General features: G+C 36.6%; 1 protein-coding gene across 3 annotated transcripts in view; it reads right to left on the reverse strand.

The window, feature by feature from the left end:
- Positions 1–300: 300 nt before the first annotated feature.
- tfeb (transcription factor EB) overlaps positions 301–18,843 on the reverse strand; it is a 36,718-nt gene continuing 18,175 nt past the window's right edge. For 2 of the 3 annotated variants that reach the window (XM_079857419.1, XM_079857420.1), the window contains 8 exons: positions 14,153–14,418; positions 9,717–10,004; positions 8,901–8,993; positions 5,891–6,008; positions 4,992–5,048; positions 4,415–4,490; positions 4,138–4,285; positions 301–3,591 (listed from right to left, as the gene is read on the reverse strand). In XM_079857419.1, coding sequence (XP_079713545.1) covers positions 3,082–3,591; positions 4,138–4,285; positions 4,415–4,490; positions 4,992–5,048; positions 5,891–6,008; positions 8,901–8,993; positions 9,717–10,004; positions 14,153–14,353 — 1,491 coding nt within the window. In that variant the 5' untranslated portion in view covers positions 14,354–14,418 and the 3' untranslated portion in view covers positions 301–3,081. The remainder of the gene's footprint in view (positions 3,592–4,137; positions 4,286–4,414; positions 4,491–4,991; positions 5,049–5,890; positions 6,009–8,900; positions 8,994–9,716; positions 10,005–14,152; positions 14,419–18,843) is intronic. The other variant, XM_079857421.1, reaches the window with a different exon arrangement.

Raw genomic sequence — 18,843 nt, forward strand, 5'->3', positions numbered from 1 at the left:
ACCTACTCAAGAGAAGATGAGATTTCAATCAATACGCAACCCATTATTAAGTGCACAAAACACACAAGACAGTAAATATATACCATCAACTTAAATACATTTAATGTGAGGTGTCATTTACTTCCAGAGATTTATGAAAGAGCAAATCCCATAAACATGACACATCCACAGTACTGAAACATTCTCAATGCCTTCAGAGGGTTTTGGTAAAAACTTGAGACACATTCTGTTTGTATTGTCTTTCAGCATGCTGTATAATGAAATGCCAAAGTGTTTTTTTTTTTTCTTCTTTTTAATCATCAAGATATTTTACCAAAGCACACTCTTTACTTCAAGTGATTTATCTTCTCAAACCTTCTCATTCTTGGTGCATGGCAAAAACAAAACAAAACAAAATGTCACACAAGCAAAATTAGAAGCCCCTTCCTGCTATGCCATCCAAAATGCCCTTGCTTATTTTGCAACGCTACTCCTATTCTAACTAACCAAGTCAAAGATTTGCATAGAGTAACGAACTCTTAATACGAGCTGTTGGCTGGTTTTAACTCAGCTGAATTCGGTGTTTGATCCAGTTAGTCATTCACCTGCAATAATAATGGATAAAATACACTATCACAAAAAGTGTCTCTAGTATTTTCAATACTAATTCATGAGGTTTGAATGGTGCTGTTTCAGCACAACTGTACCTTTAAAACAATAAAGCAGTAAAACAGGGAGAGGTGGTTAGGCAATAAGACACTGGAGGAGCATCGTGCTGTTTCTGAGGACAGCGCATAGGTTCTATTAAAGCTCATGTTCAACACAGCCACCTTAGTTTAACTGTACAATACATAAAATTCACATTCTCAATGTTTTAATTAAAATTGAATGAAAACAATGAATCACTACTCAACAGTATCACTTTTCCTCAACTGTCTTTTTCTTAAAAAAGGAATAAAATCAATATAAAAACAACATTACACATTGTTCTTTAAATCTCTTAAAAGTCTAATGTGTTTTAACGATTCTGTACACACACAAAAAAAAAAAAAAAGAGAAAAGAAAAATATAATATGGCTCTGCACTTGCCACTTGTATAATAGAATGGCAGAAATATATATTTTTTTATATTTTAATGGCTCGGCAGTGATAGAAAAAAAATAAAAAAGGTCAGATAAAGTACATTTAAATGGCTTAGTGGCATAAAACATTTGAAATAAAACTCGCTTCATAAAATCTTTATAATATCAATAAAATTAAAATAGTATTTTTTCCAGTGCTTTGGGGAAAAAGAAAAAAAAGAAAGAAAAGAAAACCTATAATAATACATGTATATTTTCTATATATTAAACATCCTTCAGTGTACAGCTCAAAAGCTGGATCAAATTTCATGTTGATCCAGGTTCCCTGAAAGGCACCTTGGGCTGTATGAACTTCAGTTGGACAAATGGGCGCTCACAGCTGTCGGCTTTATTTTACAGCGTGCCAATACAAGAGGGCATTTCAGTGTGTGCTTGAAGAATCCGGCCTTGGCTTTAAGGCACCTTACTAGGAGTGTGTGGCAACAGGACTAACTAGTTAATTTATGTTGCATTCTGCTGCACTGTTCACTGAACGTACTGTCACACTAGCACCTGGTCTGGCCTGCAAACAGAAACCTCAACATTGCTTAAAGCAGCTATATATATATATATATCTATATATGGTTGTCTATAGAAATAAAAAGGCTTTTGTTTAAAACTAATGCTAAAAGGTAATAGAGCAGGTTTCTTTGATACCTTTATTTCCAAGTCTCTCCATATTGGTGGAGAGTCACACCTGAGTATGACCTGTCCTTTTTCTTCTTGCATTTCTCTGCATGGACATTACAGGGCCCTCCTAGAGTTCCCATACACTCTAACCAATGAATTTTCCAGGGCCTTTCAAGTTTCAGTGTCACTTTTACAAATTAATTTAAATTCAGACTGATTTACTAATGAATCATTCAGACTGTTTTGTGAATCTGTATAACTCATTAAAAAGAATGATTCACCTCTTAGGACTAAGATTAATACAACTAAGATTGTATTAATGTATTAATCTAAATGAAGAAAACACAATTCCTTGATATTTCCAGGTTTTCCATGGCTGTGGGAACCCTGTCCTTCCTGCGTTTTGATAAACTGTCTGAGGATAAGCTGCCTTTGCATATTGCTTTGATAGAACAGGCACTGTGTTTAAGAGCTCAGATGTGGCGGTATAAAAAAATAAAATGCTCCAATAATCATTTCTGTCTGGATTTAGAGGACATTAAGTGTGACAGTCTCACTTGTGGGAAAGGCTGACATATGTCAAAGCGAAAAATATATAATTCTACAGATAGAGAATGTGAGTGTGTGGTTTGGACTGTGACAATTCTAGGGTGAATAAGTGTATCTAAAAGGCAGATTTAAATTTGTTTGGACTATTCAAAATATATACTGCTATATTGCAGGGAGTGTAAAAGTTCAGACTCAAAACAGCACTATTTCATAGCCTTCAAGACAATCTGTATGTATCTGAGTACATATTTTTGTACAGTCAGACTGGTAACCCGAAGGTTACCGGTTCGATTCTCAATACCGACAGGAAATGACTGAGGTGAGCAAGGCGCCTAACCCCCAATCGCTCCCCGGACGCCACAGCAAAATGGCTGCCCGCTGCTCCGGGAGTGTGTGTTCACGGTTTGCAGTGTGTGTGTGTTCACTACTCACTACTCCTAATGTGTGTGCTGTGCACTAACTTGAATGGGTTAAATGCAGAGGACAATTTCCGAGTATGGGTTACCATACTTGGCCTTCACATGTCACAAAAAAGTTTCAATATAGGACAATTCTGGGTGACAGAATTCAAGCATATCAGTTCTCTTTGTTTAGTTGAATGGATCAACGTGCATGACATTTGTGGAGCAAAAAATGTCAGACTAAAAATTAAAAATGAGCTAAACTTGAATTTCATGGAGGCAGGACGCATCAAAAATGCACCTTTCCCCGTTAACAGTGTGCCAGACTAAATGCAATATCTGTGTGTGTGTGTGTGTGGCATCATATGAATGTGGTGCAGTGGCACCCAAGGCTGTCCAGGTCACAGTATGTCCGAGTCCTCAATGCTGAAGCTGCTACGGCGGCTGCTGTCAACAGAAGCATCGGGGGACATGGCGGACAGCAGCGGGTCTCCTCCCAGCGGCGACAGGGCCTCTTCCATCAGCAAGAAGCCTAGCTCGCTCTTCTTTCCCATCGGCGCGACACCTCCGCCCAACGAGCCGAGATCCCCCATGCCATCCTGATATCCCGGGATGCCGCCGTTGCACAAGTCCAGCGACTGGGCATAGTCAAAGTGCTGGGAGCTGCCCACTGCTGGGTACTGCAGTGGGGGCTGGGGGTGGAGGTGCTGGTGCTGGTGGAGTTGAGGGTGGGACAGGGGCTGCTGCTGCTGATGCTGGGGGTAGTGAGGAGGGAGATGGGGCTGATGCGAAAGGTGGTTCTCTTCAGGGCTGCTCTCCTGCTTGACGAAGGGGTTTAGAACCTCAGTGTTGTTCAGGCCCGATGGAGAGGTGCTGGGGAGGCCGTGCATTCGGGCCTGCCTTTCAAGCTCCTGGAGAATAAGCACAAGAAGATCACAATAAGATGGTCAGTTTAACATCTCTCAAAAATTTTGTATGATGAGTGGGGAAACACATATTCATATCATATTAGTTATGTGTCGATATTAGATTGTTTTTTTAATTTATTTGTATTGTTCTATATCAGTGATCATTGAGATACTATTAAAGTTTTTATTAATAGTTTGAATTTATTTTTATATTTTCCATTCAATTTTTGTTAACGTTTTCAGTAAATTTGATATTTTTTTAATGTCTATATAATTTTTTATGTCAGTTTTAGTTATTTTAGTACATCAAGTTAAACTAAATAAAAAATGAGAAATGAGAAAAATAAGTTTACGTTATTTTATTTTAGTTAAAAAAAAAGGTGGACGAACAAGGAACTGATATGGTTTAATATGGTTTTCAGTGTTCATCTTGTTGCTAGGCCAATTGTTTTCAATATCGTCACAGACTATTATTCTTAGCAGATGCTTTAGGTTTTATTTTTGTAATGACTATATTATCTGTCACATAAGTCCTGAATGAATGTTCACCTGAATACGAATCCACAGCTGTTTGTTTGCCATCTCCATCCTCCTGAAGTTGTTCTCCACCTCTCTGGTTCTATGGATGTCTTTCTGCATGCGTTTAATATACTCCACAGAGGCCCTCAGAATAGTGCCTTTATTCCAGCGCACATCCCTGAACACAAGAGGTTCCAGGAGGTCAAGTGCTTCTCAATGAAAGAATAGTACGGTTCATCTCCAAGTCAACAAAATTCACATCTAGTCAGTATGAAATGAAATGCTCAAATAAACAACACAAACTTACAGGTCATTGGTTTTGGGAATCATGGTGCCCAGCTCCTTAATTCGATCATTGATGTTAAACCTTCTCCTCCTTTCAACTAAAAGGAAAAAAAAAACATTTTTGTTAGTATGGTAGTACTAAAAATTAGTAGTATTAGGAGAAAAAGAGGAATCCACCCCACTCTTTCTCATACAGACTTTCATTTCTATAGCATGATGTCTGACCTTGACCATCATTTTTTATTTGTTTTCTGACTCAATCTAATGAGGGGAAATGAGATCGGTTCTGGTGTGTAAATTGTTTATAATGCACTAGCAATATATACCCTCTTATACCAAAGTACTTGGGAACAGGCCAAGCTTCTTATTGTACAACTCCAATACTTGTGAAATGCCACAGGCAATTACATTTTAATGCCACGGCAGCAGGATCTGTCTGAGTTAACGATAGACCAAAGTATAGTGCGCTGTCAGCTAAATTTGCCCAGAGGTGGTGGTGACAGGGGGTGTCAATGGCAGGGCACTAGCGGAGATAGTGTACTTTAAACTGTGAGGGGTTGTAAACTGAAAGAAATGAGGGGGGAAAAGCGCATACTCACTCAGGTTGTGGTTGTCTTTCTTCTGCCTCTCTTTAGCCATTGCCCGAACTTCAGCATCTTGCCAAAAACAAAAGGCAATGCTGTCAACTAACATGTTTTGCTACACACGCAAATGCTGTCAGAACTGGATTTATGAGGCTTTTCAATAGTGGTGATAAGTGACATTGCCTTGGAATAGTGAAATGTGCTTCATTTTAACCAGCAAAGTTTCTCTCGTGTCTTACAGATGTTAAGCAGAGTCTTTTAGGCTCTGCTCAATTTCCATTTTTTTTTTTTTTTTGGTTAGTACAGCAACACATTACTCAAGACACAACATTCATGATATAAAAAATAAAAAACAACACATTTTTTTGAGTATGATCTAACATTCTCATCAATTTGATGTCAAAATGATGTCATGTTTGCTTCCCATAATTCAGATCACTTACATACACTCTTTTTAAGGGTATAACCTACTATATACTACCAGTTAAATGTTTAGACACTCTTGACAAAATGTATGTTTTTGTCATATAAATTTAGATAAATTAAATCAATCCTACATTTGGATTTCTTAGCAAAACAAATGTTTTATATATTTACATATATTTTTTATGGTTTTTAATAGGGAAAAACAATAAGGTGACATGAAATTGGTTGAGAAGTTAGTTGACAAACTTTTTTATTTTATTTTATTTAATTTGATAAATTTTGATAAACAATTTGTTTTATTTCACATGGATTATTTTTGACCACTAATGTAAGATAGTCTAAAATCTGGAAAGTAGTGCTAATACTGTGTCTAAACTTTAGATTGTTGCAGGAACTTTTGATGCCATAGCTGGAATTGTATGTGGTTCCTAACAGTAATGTCTGTGTGTGCAGCAGTGCTTTGTTTTGTACATTTCTCGAGAATGTACCTGACAGCTCTCTCTTTATGGCCAGATTTGCAGGACAGGAGTTGCTGGTCATGGCGATAGCTGATCCGGACATACCTGGCCCCGTGTACACATCCAAATGGCTGCTGGACAGCGGGAGCTACAGTGCAAAAAGAGTTATATGTGAGTCTTGGTGAGTAAGACGACAACAGCTGTATTTAAAGCTATGACAAAAATCTTTCAAACCATTTAGTATCAGTTAAACTAAACCATGGGTACAGTTGACAAACATATTCCCCTTCATTTGAAGACTACTGCATGTCCTTACTGCAATCTATGCTTTACTTACTGGAGAAGATACAACTAGTTTGTCTTGCAAATGGCATTTTTATGAAGCTATATTCAGCGTAACCCTGGTAAATCATCACAATCACTAGAAACCCAATAAACACTCAGCTTATCTCTAGAGCAAAGCCATAAACACTTGAGATAATGGAGATAAAACAAAAAAATATCACACTCGGCAATTGCTTCTAGGTGAGAGAAATGATTGACTATGTTCTTTCTTATCTGGGTCTTTATAGTTTTATACCAGTTGTATCTTTTATTCCATCTTAGTGTCAGAGTATAATTGTAAGCGAGCCGGCTATGAGCTCCTAATGAGCCGTGACAGATAAATCAGCTCAGATACCTTATCACAGAAGCTACTGTGAAGCACGAAGGCAAACAAACACAAATCAACAGTAAAAAAAAAAATCAGAGAGTGGTGCCCGTTATGCAAAGCCATTACTTCTGGATAAACGTGCAACCACCATTTCATAAATCCTTACGATTTTCCAATTTCTCGGCGAAGCACGCCTCAGTGACATACTGAGAAAACAGAAACGGCTCATTTAGCATTTCGGATGCGATAAGAGAAACCAAGAGGAAAGTGTATAAAAGAGGGTGTGAACTTATAAATGCTGCTTCCTGACAAACAATGGCGATGATTCAAAGTATGTGTATGCACAATGCAAAGTGTTTGATGCCCTATCGGTTTAGGGAATTCCATCCTTAGAGGTTTTTAATCACTGATCAAAGAAACCGTGATCAAAGAGGGACATGGTCAACAGGGTCAGAGGCGGCCTTTGCGGCCTCATTAGGAGTTGAAACCCCACCTCTTCACCCCCAAGTATTTTCCGACCTTTAAAAACCCTAATGCCCCACAGAAAAATATAGTTTGCACACTAAATATTGAGCAAAATGGTCGATGTACCTCATCAAATCTGAGACTATTTGCACCATTTGCTTTTTCAATGGCCATATTACAAATCCACCAGGATTAGGGATTTAATTGTTCTGTGGATGAGCATAATAACATAATTTATCAAGGAAAACCTTTGCATATGGAAAGAATGGTTGGGAAAAATGGCAAGGTGTATGACTCATTCAGGTAAATATGTTGCTGGTAAACAGAACAAAAACCAACAGTAGCACTTCCTTATGCGTGATGATTCCTGTATGCAGGAGACTAAGTCAGAGAGTCTGGAATCAAAGATCAATCATTACAATGGAAGATAGATCCTTAAGAACACTGATCAATAGGAGATTCAATCAGACGCATTCACTCAATATTGTAAAAATAAAATTCTGTTAAAAAGAATATAATATAATATAATTCTGTTATATTCCAAACCTGTATTGTTTTTTTTCTTATTCTGTGGAACACATATTTTGAAGTTTTTGTCTATATAATGAAAATCAGTGGGGTCCAAAACAACAATGAACCCCACTGGCTTCCACTGTGTGTCTATGTTTGGAACACCATGAGGAAATGACAGAAATTTTAATTAATGGGTGAACTATCTCTTTAACAGTTGAAACAGTTGTACTCAGTTGCTCCCCTGCAGGTCCACCTAAACAACAGCCATAAACAACAAGCCATTTACAGATATATGAGCACAACTTGCTATAAGTGTACAGCTAAATGTGTGTGACAAGGTTACCGGTGTCCTTAAAGTGTCCATGGCATTTGCTTTTTTCTTTCTAGTCCCTCTAGTTTCTAGTAATCAGACGCACAGAAACAAATAGCAGCAAGACTAAACAACCCCACCCCCCTCTTCGGCCTGCAGAAAGGAGAGTGATGGGAAAAAGTCGGCCTTACCAGCTGAATCTTCTCTCCATCGATAACCTCCACAATAGCATAAGTTTTATTTGTGTCTTTCATATTGGCCTCTGAATCTTTCATTGCTGCACACACTTGTCGTTCACCCTAGACCTCTCCGAAGAGACTAACTTGAGCCGCCCAGGGACCTTCTCTCTTCTACTTTCTCCTAACCACTAAACACTGAACTTTCCCCTATCTGGACTTTCAGCCTCCCCTCCCCAGCCCTCTCTCTCCCAAACCCCCCCCCCCCCCACCTTCACGAAATGCCTTGTAAACAAGTTGAACTCTAACTGAGAGCGGCTTAATTGTTAATGTTGGGCAGTTACTTTAAATACAAAGCACAGTGCTCCCACTTTCCTGATTTCTAACGCAATGTCTTCCCTTGAGTAAATCAGGCCACGATTTTAAGTCAATTAAACATTTTAAATACTTAAAACATTTCCCCCGAGACATGTCGAAGTAAGCTGGCAAGGTCCCAATATCAGTAATCCAATAAATCCAGCACAAAAAATTCAGCAGGCAAAGTTCTTGATAAGTCTAAACAGAAAATAAGGCATTTTGAGGTTGCATGAGAGAAAAACAGTTGCTTCATTTTACTGAGATGATGCTTTGCTATAATTAGACGTGACTTTTGGAAATCAGACAAAGATGCTTTTCATCCCTATAACCCTGATAAAAAGCAGCACAACAAATGGATCCAGCATAATTCCTCCATTGTCAAAGTACGAGGTTGCGGGGGTTTCAAAAATAGACCTATTCATAGACAAGACGACGCAGACTGTGCATCACAAACAGGAATTATTCACTCAATTTTCCACTTACCTTCTGGGATTCAGTGATCTGTATTAGTCACAGGCGGCAATATCAACGACTAAAAGGCCTGAACTGAGTGAAGTCTTTACTTACTGTGTTTGGCATCTGGACCACGGGGTCAATATAAGCCTGGATGTCATCATAACTGGACTGCAGGCTGATGATGTCATCAATAACCTCATCCATCTTGTCAAAAACACATAAGGAGAATTTAGACACCTTGTGCATTTGCATTCTACAAATTATGTACACTTGATTACTGAAGATTTTTGCTATAAATTCTCCAAAATAACTGTGCTGAGTAAATATCTAATTATAATATCACTGAAAATTACTGATGAAAGATGTATTCCTCTAAAGAGCCGTACAGACATAATCCCTCTGTAGCTTAACTCATAAAGGTTGTTAGTGTGCCACAAGCAAACATTCACTTAGTATCCCATAGGATTTGGTGGCATTGGGAGCGGAGGAAGGAAGGAAGGACCAAAGTCTGCTTCGTTCCAAAGGGCCATCCTGCCCTGGGTTCCCTGTCACTCTTTAATCTGTAATTATACCTCAACAGCCATAATTGGCCACTTAAACTCCAATGACAATGGAGTTAAGTTAGTTAACACTCTGACCTTTATGTGCACCTGGGCAAAAAAACACCAACCAAGGGTGAGAAATGGAGAAAATCATAAAGCGTATGAAAGACGAGCAAGATATTGTCATTTACTGAACTTTAGGTTTCTGTGAACTGAAAGAGGAACTATGGTGCTAAATATAAAACTGTGACAGATATACAAACTGTAAATAAAATGTGTTGAGACATCAAAATTAATAATTGATGAATGTGAAGATATGTTATGGGAAAAGTATTTATTTCAAACATGTTTCCAACCCACAACTGTATGAAAACTAAGAAACTACCTCATTCTCATGGCTGGAGCCGATGTTGAGCATGGCCATGGGACTGTTGGGTGCGCTGTTCCCAGCGGAGTTCATGAGCTGCTCAGTGCGCATGCAAGAAGAGGGCATGTTTGGTGGGACGTTTCCTGTCTGACCCTGGGGCATGGTGGGTGGAGAGGGCTGTACCAAGCTTGTGACAGCATGTACTACCTGCTTGGTGGCATATGTGGTGGACAGGTACTCCTTGACTTGCTGCCGTTGAGACTGTCGAATGTGGTAGTCTGTGGGGTTCTCAAGATGGGTCTGCACCTGTAAAATATAATATAATATGATATGATATATGATATAATAAAATTCTGTCATCATGTTTTCACTCTCATGTCGTTCCAAACCTGTATTGCTTTTATAATATAACAGAAAAGTACTAATAGTAATAGTACACTAATAGTAAATAATAGTACACTTATGTTCAAAAGTTTGGGATAAGTAAAAACCTTTTTTTTTTTAAGAAATTAATTATTTTATTCATCAAGGATGTATTACATTGATCAAAAGTGACAGTAAAGGCATTTATATATGTAACAACATTTCTATTTCAATGAACATCATGATACACTGTGATAATGGCTGCTGAAATTTTAAAATATATTTGAATAGAAAACAGTAATATTGATTAAAAAAATTAAACCTTAGAGAGACTTCTTTCAAAAACATTCCCCAAATGTACGGAAATATAGTGGAAATATATTTTGACAGAAATGTAAGAACTGTAAGAATGCAATACCTTGCAAAAGTACACAAAAACACAAAAGTATTTAAAAAATGCGTGCATCATCTGTCAATATCATGTCTCATGACTTACTATTCCAGTGGAAAGTACAGTGTTTTTACTGTCACCATTACACATTAGAAAAAAAAAAACAAGCCAAAGCCTTCAGTCTCAGCCAGCTATGTTTTAGAGCCACAGTCATAGATGGTTATGCAACTGTGGGGTTTAAATCTAGGCATGTACGGAGCACACAGGGGCCAGAAAGAGCCTCTAGAGAGGTTCAATGAATCACGCAGGCACCTGCTGGTGGAGGTTCAGAGCGGGGGTGACGTCTGACTGGACTGGCCTCATTCTTTCACTTCAAAGCTAGACTGTCTTTAACTGAGTGATTTAGTACACAAAACTGACATTTGATAAAATGTGTGATAGATGTGCAGTGATGAAAAGCAAAAGGATTTAAGTGTAAGCAAAGCAACATATTGCCTGTGAACTTTTGCATGACTGTGCTCATATTTGAGCGAGCATTCATACCAACAAAATTGAGTTCCAATGCCTGTATACTGATGGAAAATATTAGCCACAATACATCAACCACATTCCTGAATGAAAACAAGCCTCAGGATTAGTGGATGAAAGCCTTTACTCTTCAGCTTGCAAATTATTCAATTTCAGTCCAATCACTTGCATTATTTAACTGAAAGATTAAAGAACATGATGGAGCAAGTAAAACTTTTATAGGCAGTGTAAGTGAAGGATACAGGACTCCAATTTACACACACAAGCTGTAAACCGGGGACAGTGTCTGGGAGGGCAATTCCCTGGTGTTAAACCTCTCCGTGAAGGCTATGTAAGGGAATTTTGGGTAGAGCCAGTTGCTCTGAGCTCTCAGAGGTGAAATTACAGAAGGTTAGTTAGTTGTGGTTAGAAGTGTATCAAGCATGGAGCTCTTCATTACATATTTTTATTCAGTCTAGGAATGGTGGTGGTAAATGTCCAGCTAAATAATACGCTCTGTGTGAAACATGAGCTACTGTTGCTTAATCCTGAGGTAACACATGGTTGGCCGCATGGGAAATTAGCAACAACATGCTAGTGCCACAAGTTATTGCCACTTACACTCAAGAAAGTAATACTACTTTGGTCTAAGCAAAACAGAGGTTTGACTATGCAAACAGGTTCCGTTTGGCTCAGTTAAACATTATAACTAAAGAACGAGTCGACTGATATTACTTTATGATCTAGATACAGATTATTTTAATGTTTGATTTATGATAACCAACATGCCAATTGTCAGATGTCATTTCATTTATTTAATTTAAACTGAATTTAAATGATGCACTACAGTTGAAATGTTTGGGGTCAGTACGTTTTTTCAGCAAGGATGCATTGATCAAAAGTGACAGCAAAGACATTCATAACATCACAAAAGATTTCTGATCAAAAGGGACAGCAAAGACATTCATAACATCACAAAAGATTTCTATTTCAAATAAATGCTGTTTATTTTAACTGTCAATTCCTGAATAAAATGTATCATGGTTTCCACAAAATATATTAGGCAGCACAACTTAAATGTTTTCAATGTTTCTTGAGCAGCAAATCAGCATATTAGAAAGATTACTGAAGGATCATGTGACACTGAAGACTGGAGTAATGATGCTGAAAATACAGCTCTGCCATCACAGGAATAAATTACATGTTTAAATATATAAGAATATAAAATAATCTTTCCCAAATATTACAGTTTTTACTGTACTTTTGATCAAACAAATGCAGACTTGGTGAGCATAAGAGACTTCTTTTAAAAACTTTAGAACGGTAGTAAAAGTAGTTTTATTTATGCTTTTAAACACAATTAAATGACCTTAAAGTAAACATTAACATATATAAACAGTCAAACTGATTTTGAGTCTCTCTCTCTATTGTTAACGGTTCCTAAGTAATTTATCAGATATTATTGTCTTAAAACCTTAATGTTTTTAGTCGCCTACCACACACAAAGTTGTTGAGCAAGTAACCTGTTACTGTCTATTCAAAGAAGCACAAGAAGTAACTACAATAAATTATTAAATAACTCTACAATAAATTCCACAACCTCAACTTTCTAAAGCTTTACAGATCCCCCCCCCCCCCCCAAATAAAAAAAAACATCCGGATAAAAACTTATTGTAGGTGAAGTACAAAGTTTCATAACGTCGCACACACCTAAACTCAAAATTCCATGTATGTACAACTGAGCACAGAGTCGCTTTCTTTAAACTAACTGATAACAATCCAGGATAACAGATGGAATCAGACAGAAACATGTCACCTGAAAGAATGTCTTCCTGTGTGTTATCTCTGTATAAGTCATGTCAGAGTCTCCCTTCTTTTCTGTCTCTTTCCTCTTACCTGGCTGCCGTTCCACCGCATTCTTCTACAAATATTCCTCACTTTGTTTTTGATCTTGGTTGAAATGTAATCCGGCACACCAAAGCCGTGGTCAGTCCTGCACGACCCACTGACTTCTGGACTTTGCCCACTACTCTTTCACCGCAATACAAGAGGAGATTACCAGAGTACTTAATCTTGCCTAATTTGGTCTTCGTGCACTCCTTAGAACTCATTCATCCAGTTGGGACCACTAGGGTGGCCGGAGCACAGCTAGACTACCCAATGGAAGGCAAGATTAGGGTCTCATGGGGGAGCTCTTTCATACTACAGAACACATAGGTGGCACAATGATTAGATGGAATTTGGCAAGATTTAAGGGAGAGGGCATTTCTTATTTTAGCAAAGTATTTCCCACAAACACCTATCAGGCTTTTCATGAAAACCAAAAAAGGTTTTCAACTAACAGACATTTTTCACATTTCTGGGGTTCTCAGAAGCAGAAGTGTTCATAGTTGGGTAAACTTCTATAGTGGTGAACAGAAACTACAACAAAAATATTTTTTGGATTACCAATTGATCCAATATCAATAAATAACATCTGAAAATGAATGCCAAGGTACTAAAACACAAAAGGGCAGATTTACTAATAGCTTGTGCCCGTGCAAACCCTCTTTTAGCATTTAAAACTGCTATTAGGATTTATTAAAGATACGCAGTGAGAAATAGACACTTTTTTTTGCGGCTGACCTTATTGCATATGAGATTATTGTATTATTGCACCTGTCAGACAGCAAAACATTGTGTACAAAAAAATATTTTAAGAATTTTAGGAAGCTATTATACCCACATTTCCCATTTAACCACCATATGGCCGGAGATTATTTATTTTGGTTTGCACTTTGCAGTAGTCAATTTAGTGGTATTTCCGGCATTATTTTTGCAGCAATTGAATTTGCTCATTCTCAGTAGATCACTCGCAGAAATTTCCTCTCCCATCTGCGTTTTTATTAGATTGCGGGTCCGTGTTAATTTGCCGTTTAGTAAATCTTTCCCAAAGTAGTCTTTAAATGTACATAAAAAAAAAATATATATATATATATAAAAAAACTTTGCTAGACTTTATATTAATTGTGTATTAATAACTGTGGAAATGCATCAATTGTGTATTAATAACTGTGGAAATGCATCATCACAGTATGCGAAATCTTTATGATTATTGTTGGCTCTTTGACAAAGTGCTTTTTTTCCTTTTTGTTAATTCGCTTCATCACACCCAAATTCGGATGAGCACACACAGGATGGTGGATGTACCTACTTTTAGCACTTCAACAGGCACCTGCATGGGCGCCTGGAAGTGAGTTGGTGCGCTGATGGCTGATGAGGGTGCAGTTTGGCCAGGAATGCGAGGCTGCATGTAATGCATGGGTGCTGCCTGTTGTTGCTGCCGCTCCCGCTGCTCCTCCTGCTGCATTTGGTCCCGCATGAGCTGCAGGCGCAGTCCGATGCGTGACGACATGGCTGGGGGACGCGGGGGGCGGGCTGCTGTCGCCGCGCAGTCCAGCCCGAAGAGTGGTGGGGAGTCTGCAAAGGAAATAGTTACAGGAAGTGAATATGAAGTAAATGGATCCAAAGAATTATACTTTATATTTATACTGTTTTAAAAACAGTATCAGTAACAACATTTAGTAATGTTAAAAAATAAATAATAATAATAATAATAATAATAATAATAATAATAATAATAATAATAATAATAATAATAATAATAATAATAATTATTATTATTTATTTTTATATATATATATATATATATATATATATATATATATATATATATATATATATATATATATATATATATATATATATATATATATATATATATATATATATATATATATATATATATATATATATATATATACAGTACCAGTCAAAAGTTTGGAAACACTACTATTTTTAATGTTTTTGAAAGAAGTCTCTTATGCTCATCAAGCCTGCAGTTAAAAAAACAACAAAAAAACAGTAATATTATGAAATATTATTACAATTTAAAATAATGGTTCTCTTTTTTAATATACTTTAAAATGTAATTTATTTTTTTTGATGCAAAGCTGAATTTTCATCAGCAAGTACTCCAGTCTTTGGTGTCTTATGATCCTTCAGAAATCATTCTAATATGTTGATTTATGATCAATGTTGGAAACAGTTGTGCTGCTTAATATTTTTTTATAACCTGAGATACTTTTTTCAGGATTATTTGATGAATAAAAAGTTAAAAAGAACTGTATTTATTTAGAATAGAAATCTTTTTTAACAATATACACTACCGTTCAAAAGTTTGGGAACAATAACTATTTTATTTTAAAGAAATTAGTACTTTAATTCAACAAGGATGCGTTAAATTGATAAAAGGTGATGGTAACGATTTATATTGTTAGAAATGTTTTTATTTTGAATAAATGCTGTTTTTATGAATAAATGCTGTTAACGTTTTACTCATCAATGAATCCTGAAAAAAGTATTCCAAAAAAATATATTAAACAGCACAACTGTTTCCATCATTGGTAATAACTGAGTATCAAATCATCATATTAGAATGATTTCTGAAGGATCATAAGACACCAAAGACTGGAGTACTTGCTGATGAAAATTCAGCTTTGCATCACAAAAATAAATTACATTTTAAAGTATATTAAAAAAGAGAACCATTATTTTAAATTGTAATAATATTTCATAATATTACTGTTTTTTTTTTTTTTTAACTGCAGGCTTGATGAGCATAAGAGACTTCATTCAAAAGCATTAAAAATAGTAGTGTTTCCAAACTTTTGACTGGTACTGTATATATATATATATATATATATATATATATATATATATATATATATATATATATATATATATATATATATATATATATATATATATATATATATATATATATATATATATATATATATATATATATATATTTATTTATTTATTTATTTATTTAGAATAAATGCTGTTCTTTTGAACTTTCTATTTGTCAAAGAATCCTGAAAACAAAATCATGGTTTCCACAAAAATATTATGCAGCACAACTGTTTTCAACATTTATAACAATAAAAACTAAATTTGAGCAGCAAATCATCATATTACAATGAATTCTGAAGGATTATGACACTGAAGACTGGAGCAGTGTAAAGATTCAGCTTTGAATCACATATTTTAAAATACGTCTTGCACTCTGTATCTGTATTTGTGATCAATTAAACATTGCAAAAAAAAAAAAAAAAAGGAATGCTGACCCCGACCTTTTGTTATCACAAAATAAACCCTGACAGGGTGATCAGCGATATTATTATTAATAAATGAATTTATAAATAATATTATAAATATTTATCTTTTTTGAAACAAGCTACCATCTTCAAACACAGCTACATGGTTAAGATGGATTCTCCAGCACACATACATGCACACACACGCACACACGCATATATATAAAATGTATAGACTGTAGGCTTGACATATTTATAAGGTACAATCACAATCTAAAGCCTCAAGTTTAAATTAATAACAGAATAAAGTGTAGAACCTAAATACGAACTTAAAAGATAAATCATGTAACTTGGCATTTCCCAAAATAGAAAAAAAAAAAATCATTGTGTACAAAAACATATTTTAAGAATTTTAGGAAGCTATTATACCCACATTTCCCATTTAACCACCATATGATACATCCATAATGTAATTTAGGTGTCTTCAAATTGCCCGTAAGAATATAAAAAGCCTTCCTATGGTACTACAAGGAGACCGAAGGCTCTAAATAAATACAATTCAGAAGTAACGATGAGTGTGATGGGGAAGTCATGTGAGGGTCAGGTGGTGTTTTTCTTTTCTTTTAAAGTTCATGTGAGTTGCCTTTTTAATAACATGTCCATTACCCCACTATAAAGAAAGGCCCACACCCTGTTTCTTCTGTGGTCCTGGGGAGTCCCTATTTAAACGAGTTCCTCTTTCTGGGGTGCCACAGAAGACCAATATGCAAACAAGCATGACTTTGCAAACAGGAAGTGGAATTTAAGTGTACTGATTGAGAAAGATGGGGTACCAAGTATGCACACTATGCTAGATAAAGCCATCTGAAGTCTGCCAGGCGCGTCCTCAGTTGCTTCACATCACAAACTATACTGTACATAGCCACGGGGTGGAAAGGACAACCCAGAGGGAATGGGCCGCCTATGGAGAAAAGCTTATTGTACTAGAGGTACAATAAGCAAAGCAGCTCCTATTGAGATAGTACTGAAGCAGTATTTAGCCCACAGTGTACATTTCAGCGGTGGAGGGGGGCAAACACACTACAAGCTTTGTGGTTCATGCTGGTCAGTGGACACTTTCAGGCTCTGTCACCAGGGCAGTTGCCAGAGGTTGACTCAGTTCCAGGAGAGCAGAGTTTTGGGACGGGCTGTCTCGCAAACAGCTGGACTGATACAGGAGAACCGGACCACCGGGGTGGTTCATTACCTGCTGGTATTTGATTTTAAAATGAGTGAGGCGAGATCAAATTTGAAGGTGGCACCAGACCATTTGAAAAAATGACTGTTATGATACTCATGGGCAGGTGTTATTATGTTGCTTTAATGGTTGGAAGGATGTTCTGGGAAGTTTCTAGAGCAGGAGTTTCCAAACTTGCTCCTGGAGGGCCAGTGTCCGAAGAGTTTAGCTCCAACTTGCCTGTTGCCTCAATACACCTGTCTGGAAGTTTCTAGCGCTGCGTTTGAAATCGCGTACTATAGTAGGTACTACACTTGGTTTGAAACTTACTTCAGGACAGATTAAAAAAAGTATGTTCTATATAGTATGAAAGTTAGACGTACTACATCTGCCATGTTTGTCATTCTCACGTGCCATACGACATCAGCTGCATCGATTCACTTCCATTTAGAGTGATTTCCACAATTTGCTTTGGGTTCAATTGATAATGTGAATTCTCTTTGTTAACCAAAAGAAAGCTGCTTGGTTTGAACGTGACTTCTGTCAGAGATGTACTTCATACATTGCAACACTATTTAAAAAAAAAATCTAAGCAATCTGCCATTAGCCTTACAGCTGGTCCCACCCCAAGTTACACCATTGGTTGAGTCAGTGTTGTTGTGTCGGGCTGATCGGGATTCAAGCAAACAGAGCAATGTTTTGATAGTGCCACACAGCCACAGTATTTATACTTTTCAAAAAGGATGCACTTATATTAAAATTCTGTCCAGTACTGGTAACCCTTTAATTATTTTCATGTTATGATCTATATTAAAATTATATATTACTTTGACTAAATAAAAAAAAAAAAAATAGAAACAATTGTTTTAAATTCTTCAAGTGAACACAACACTAATGCACAGTATGAAAAATGGATATTCCTTTTATACTTTGCTAAATATAACATTTAACAGTGTTTATATATTAATTTACCATAACTGAAAAGATTAGAAAATCTCTATTATCAGCAGCCAATAACTACTTTTCAAGGGAATCAAACTATCAATAGCTTCCATATAGTCATATCTACCTCTTAAATGGGAATATGATTATTTTAACATTGAAAAATACTTAAGTTGTAAGTATGAGCAATAGCTTTGGCACATGACTAGGTGGCAATTTATAACTGATCAAATAACTGGTAAACATTTCCCAGTTTTTTCAATGAAGAAACAACCTGATGGCTTGATTGACTCTTCAGTGGACTTCTGAGAAACAGAGTTGGGCGTTCTCATATCTTGTATCAACAAAACATTTCAGGCTCAGCCCTGAACATTAGTGACGTATATATCCGGCATATACTGACGCTGCTCTATGCGTAAACCACCTCCTTTTGTGACGTCGCTCTCCCACACCGCCCATCAGCGAATGCCAGGCATACACTGCCCCGATGGAGATGCATCCAAACAGAGCCAGCTATCAAAGTGCTCCATTGTCACAGTAGCCAGTGAATTCATGGCATCTCTACATCAAATGATGAAGAAAAAA

The sequence above is a fragment of the Squalius cephalus genome, assembly GCF_949319135.1.
Source record: "Squalius cephalus genome assembly, chromosome: 22".
Classification (NCBI taxonomy): Eukaryota; Metazoa; Chordata; class Actinopteri; order Cypriniformes; family Leuciscidae; genus Squalius; species Squalius cephalus.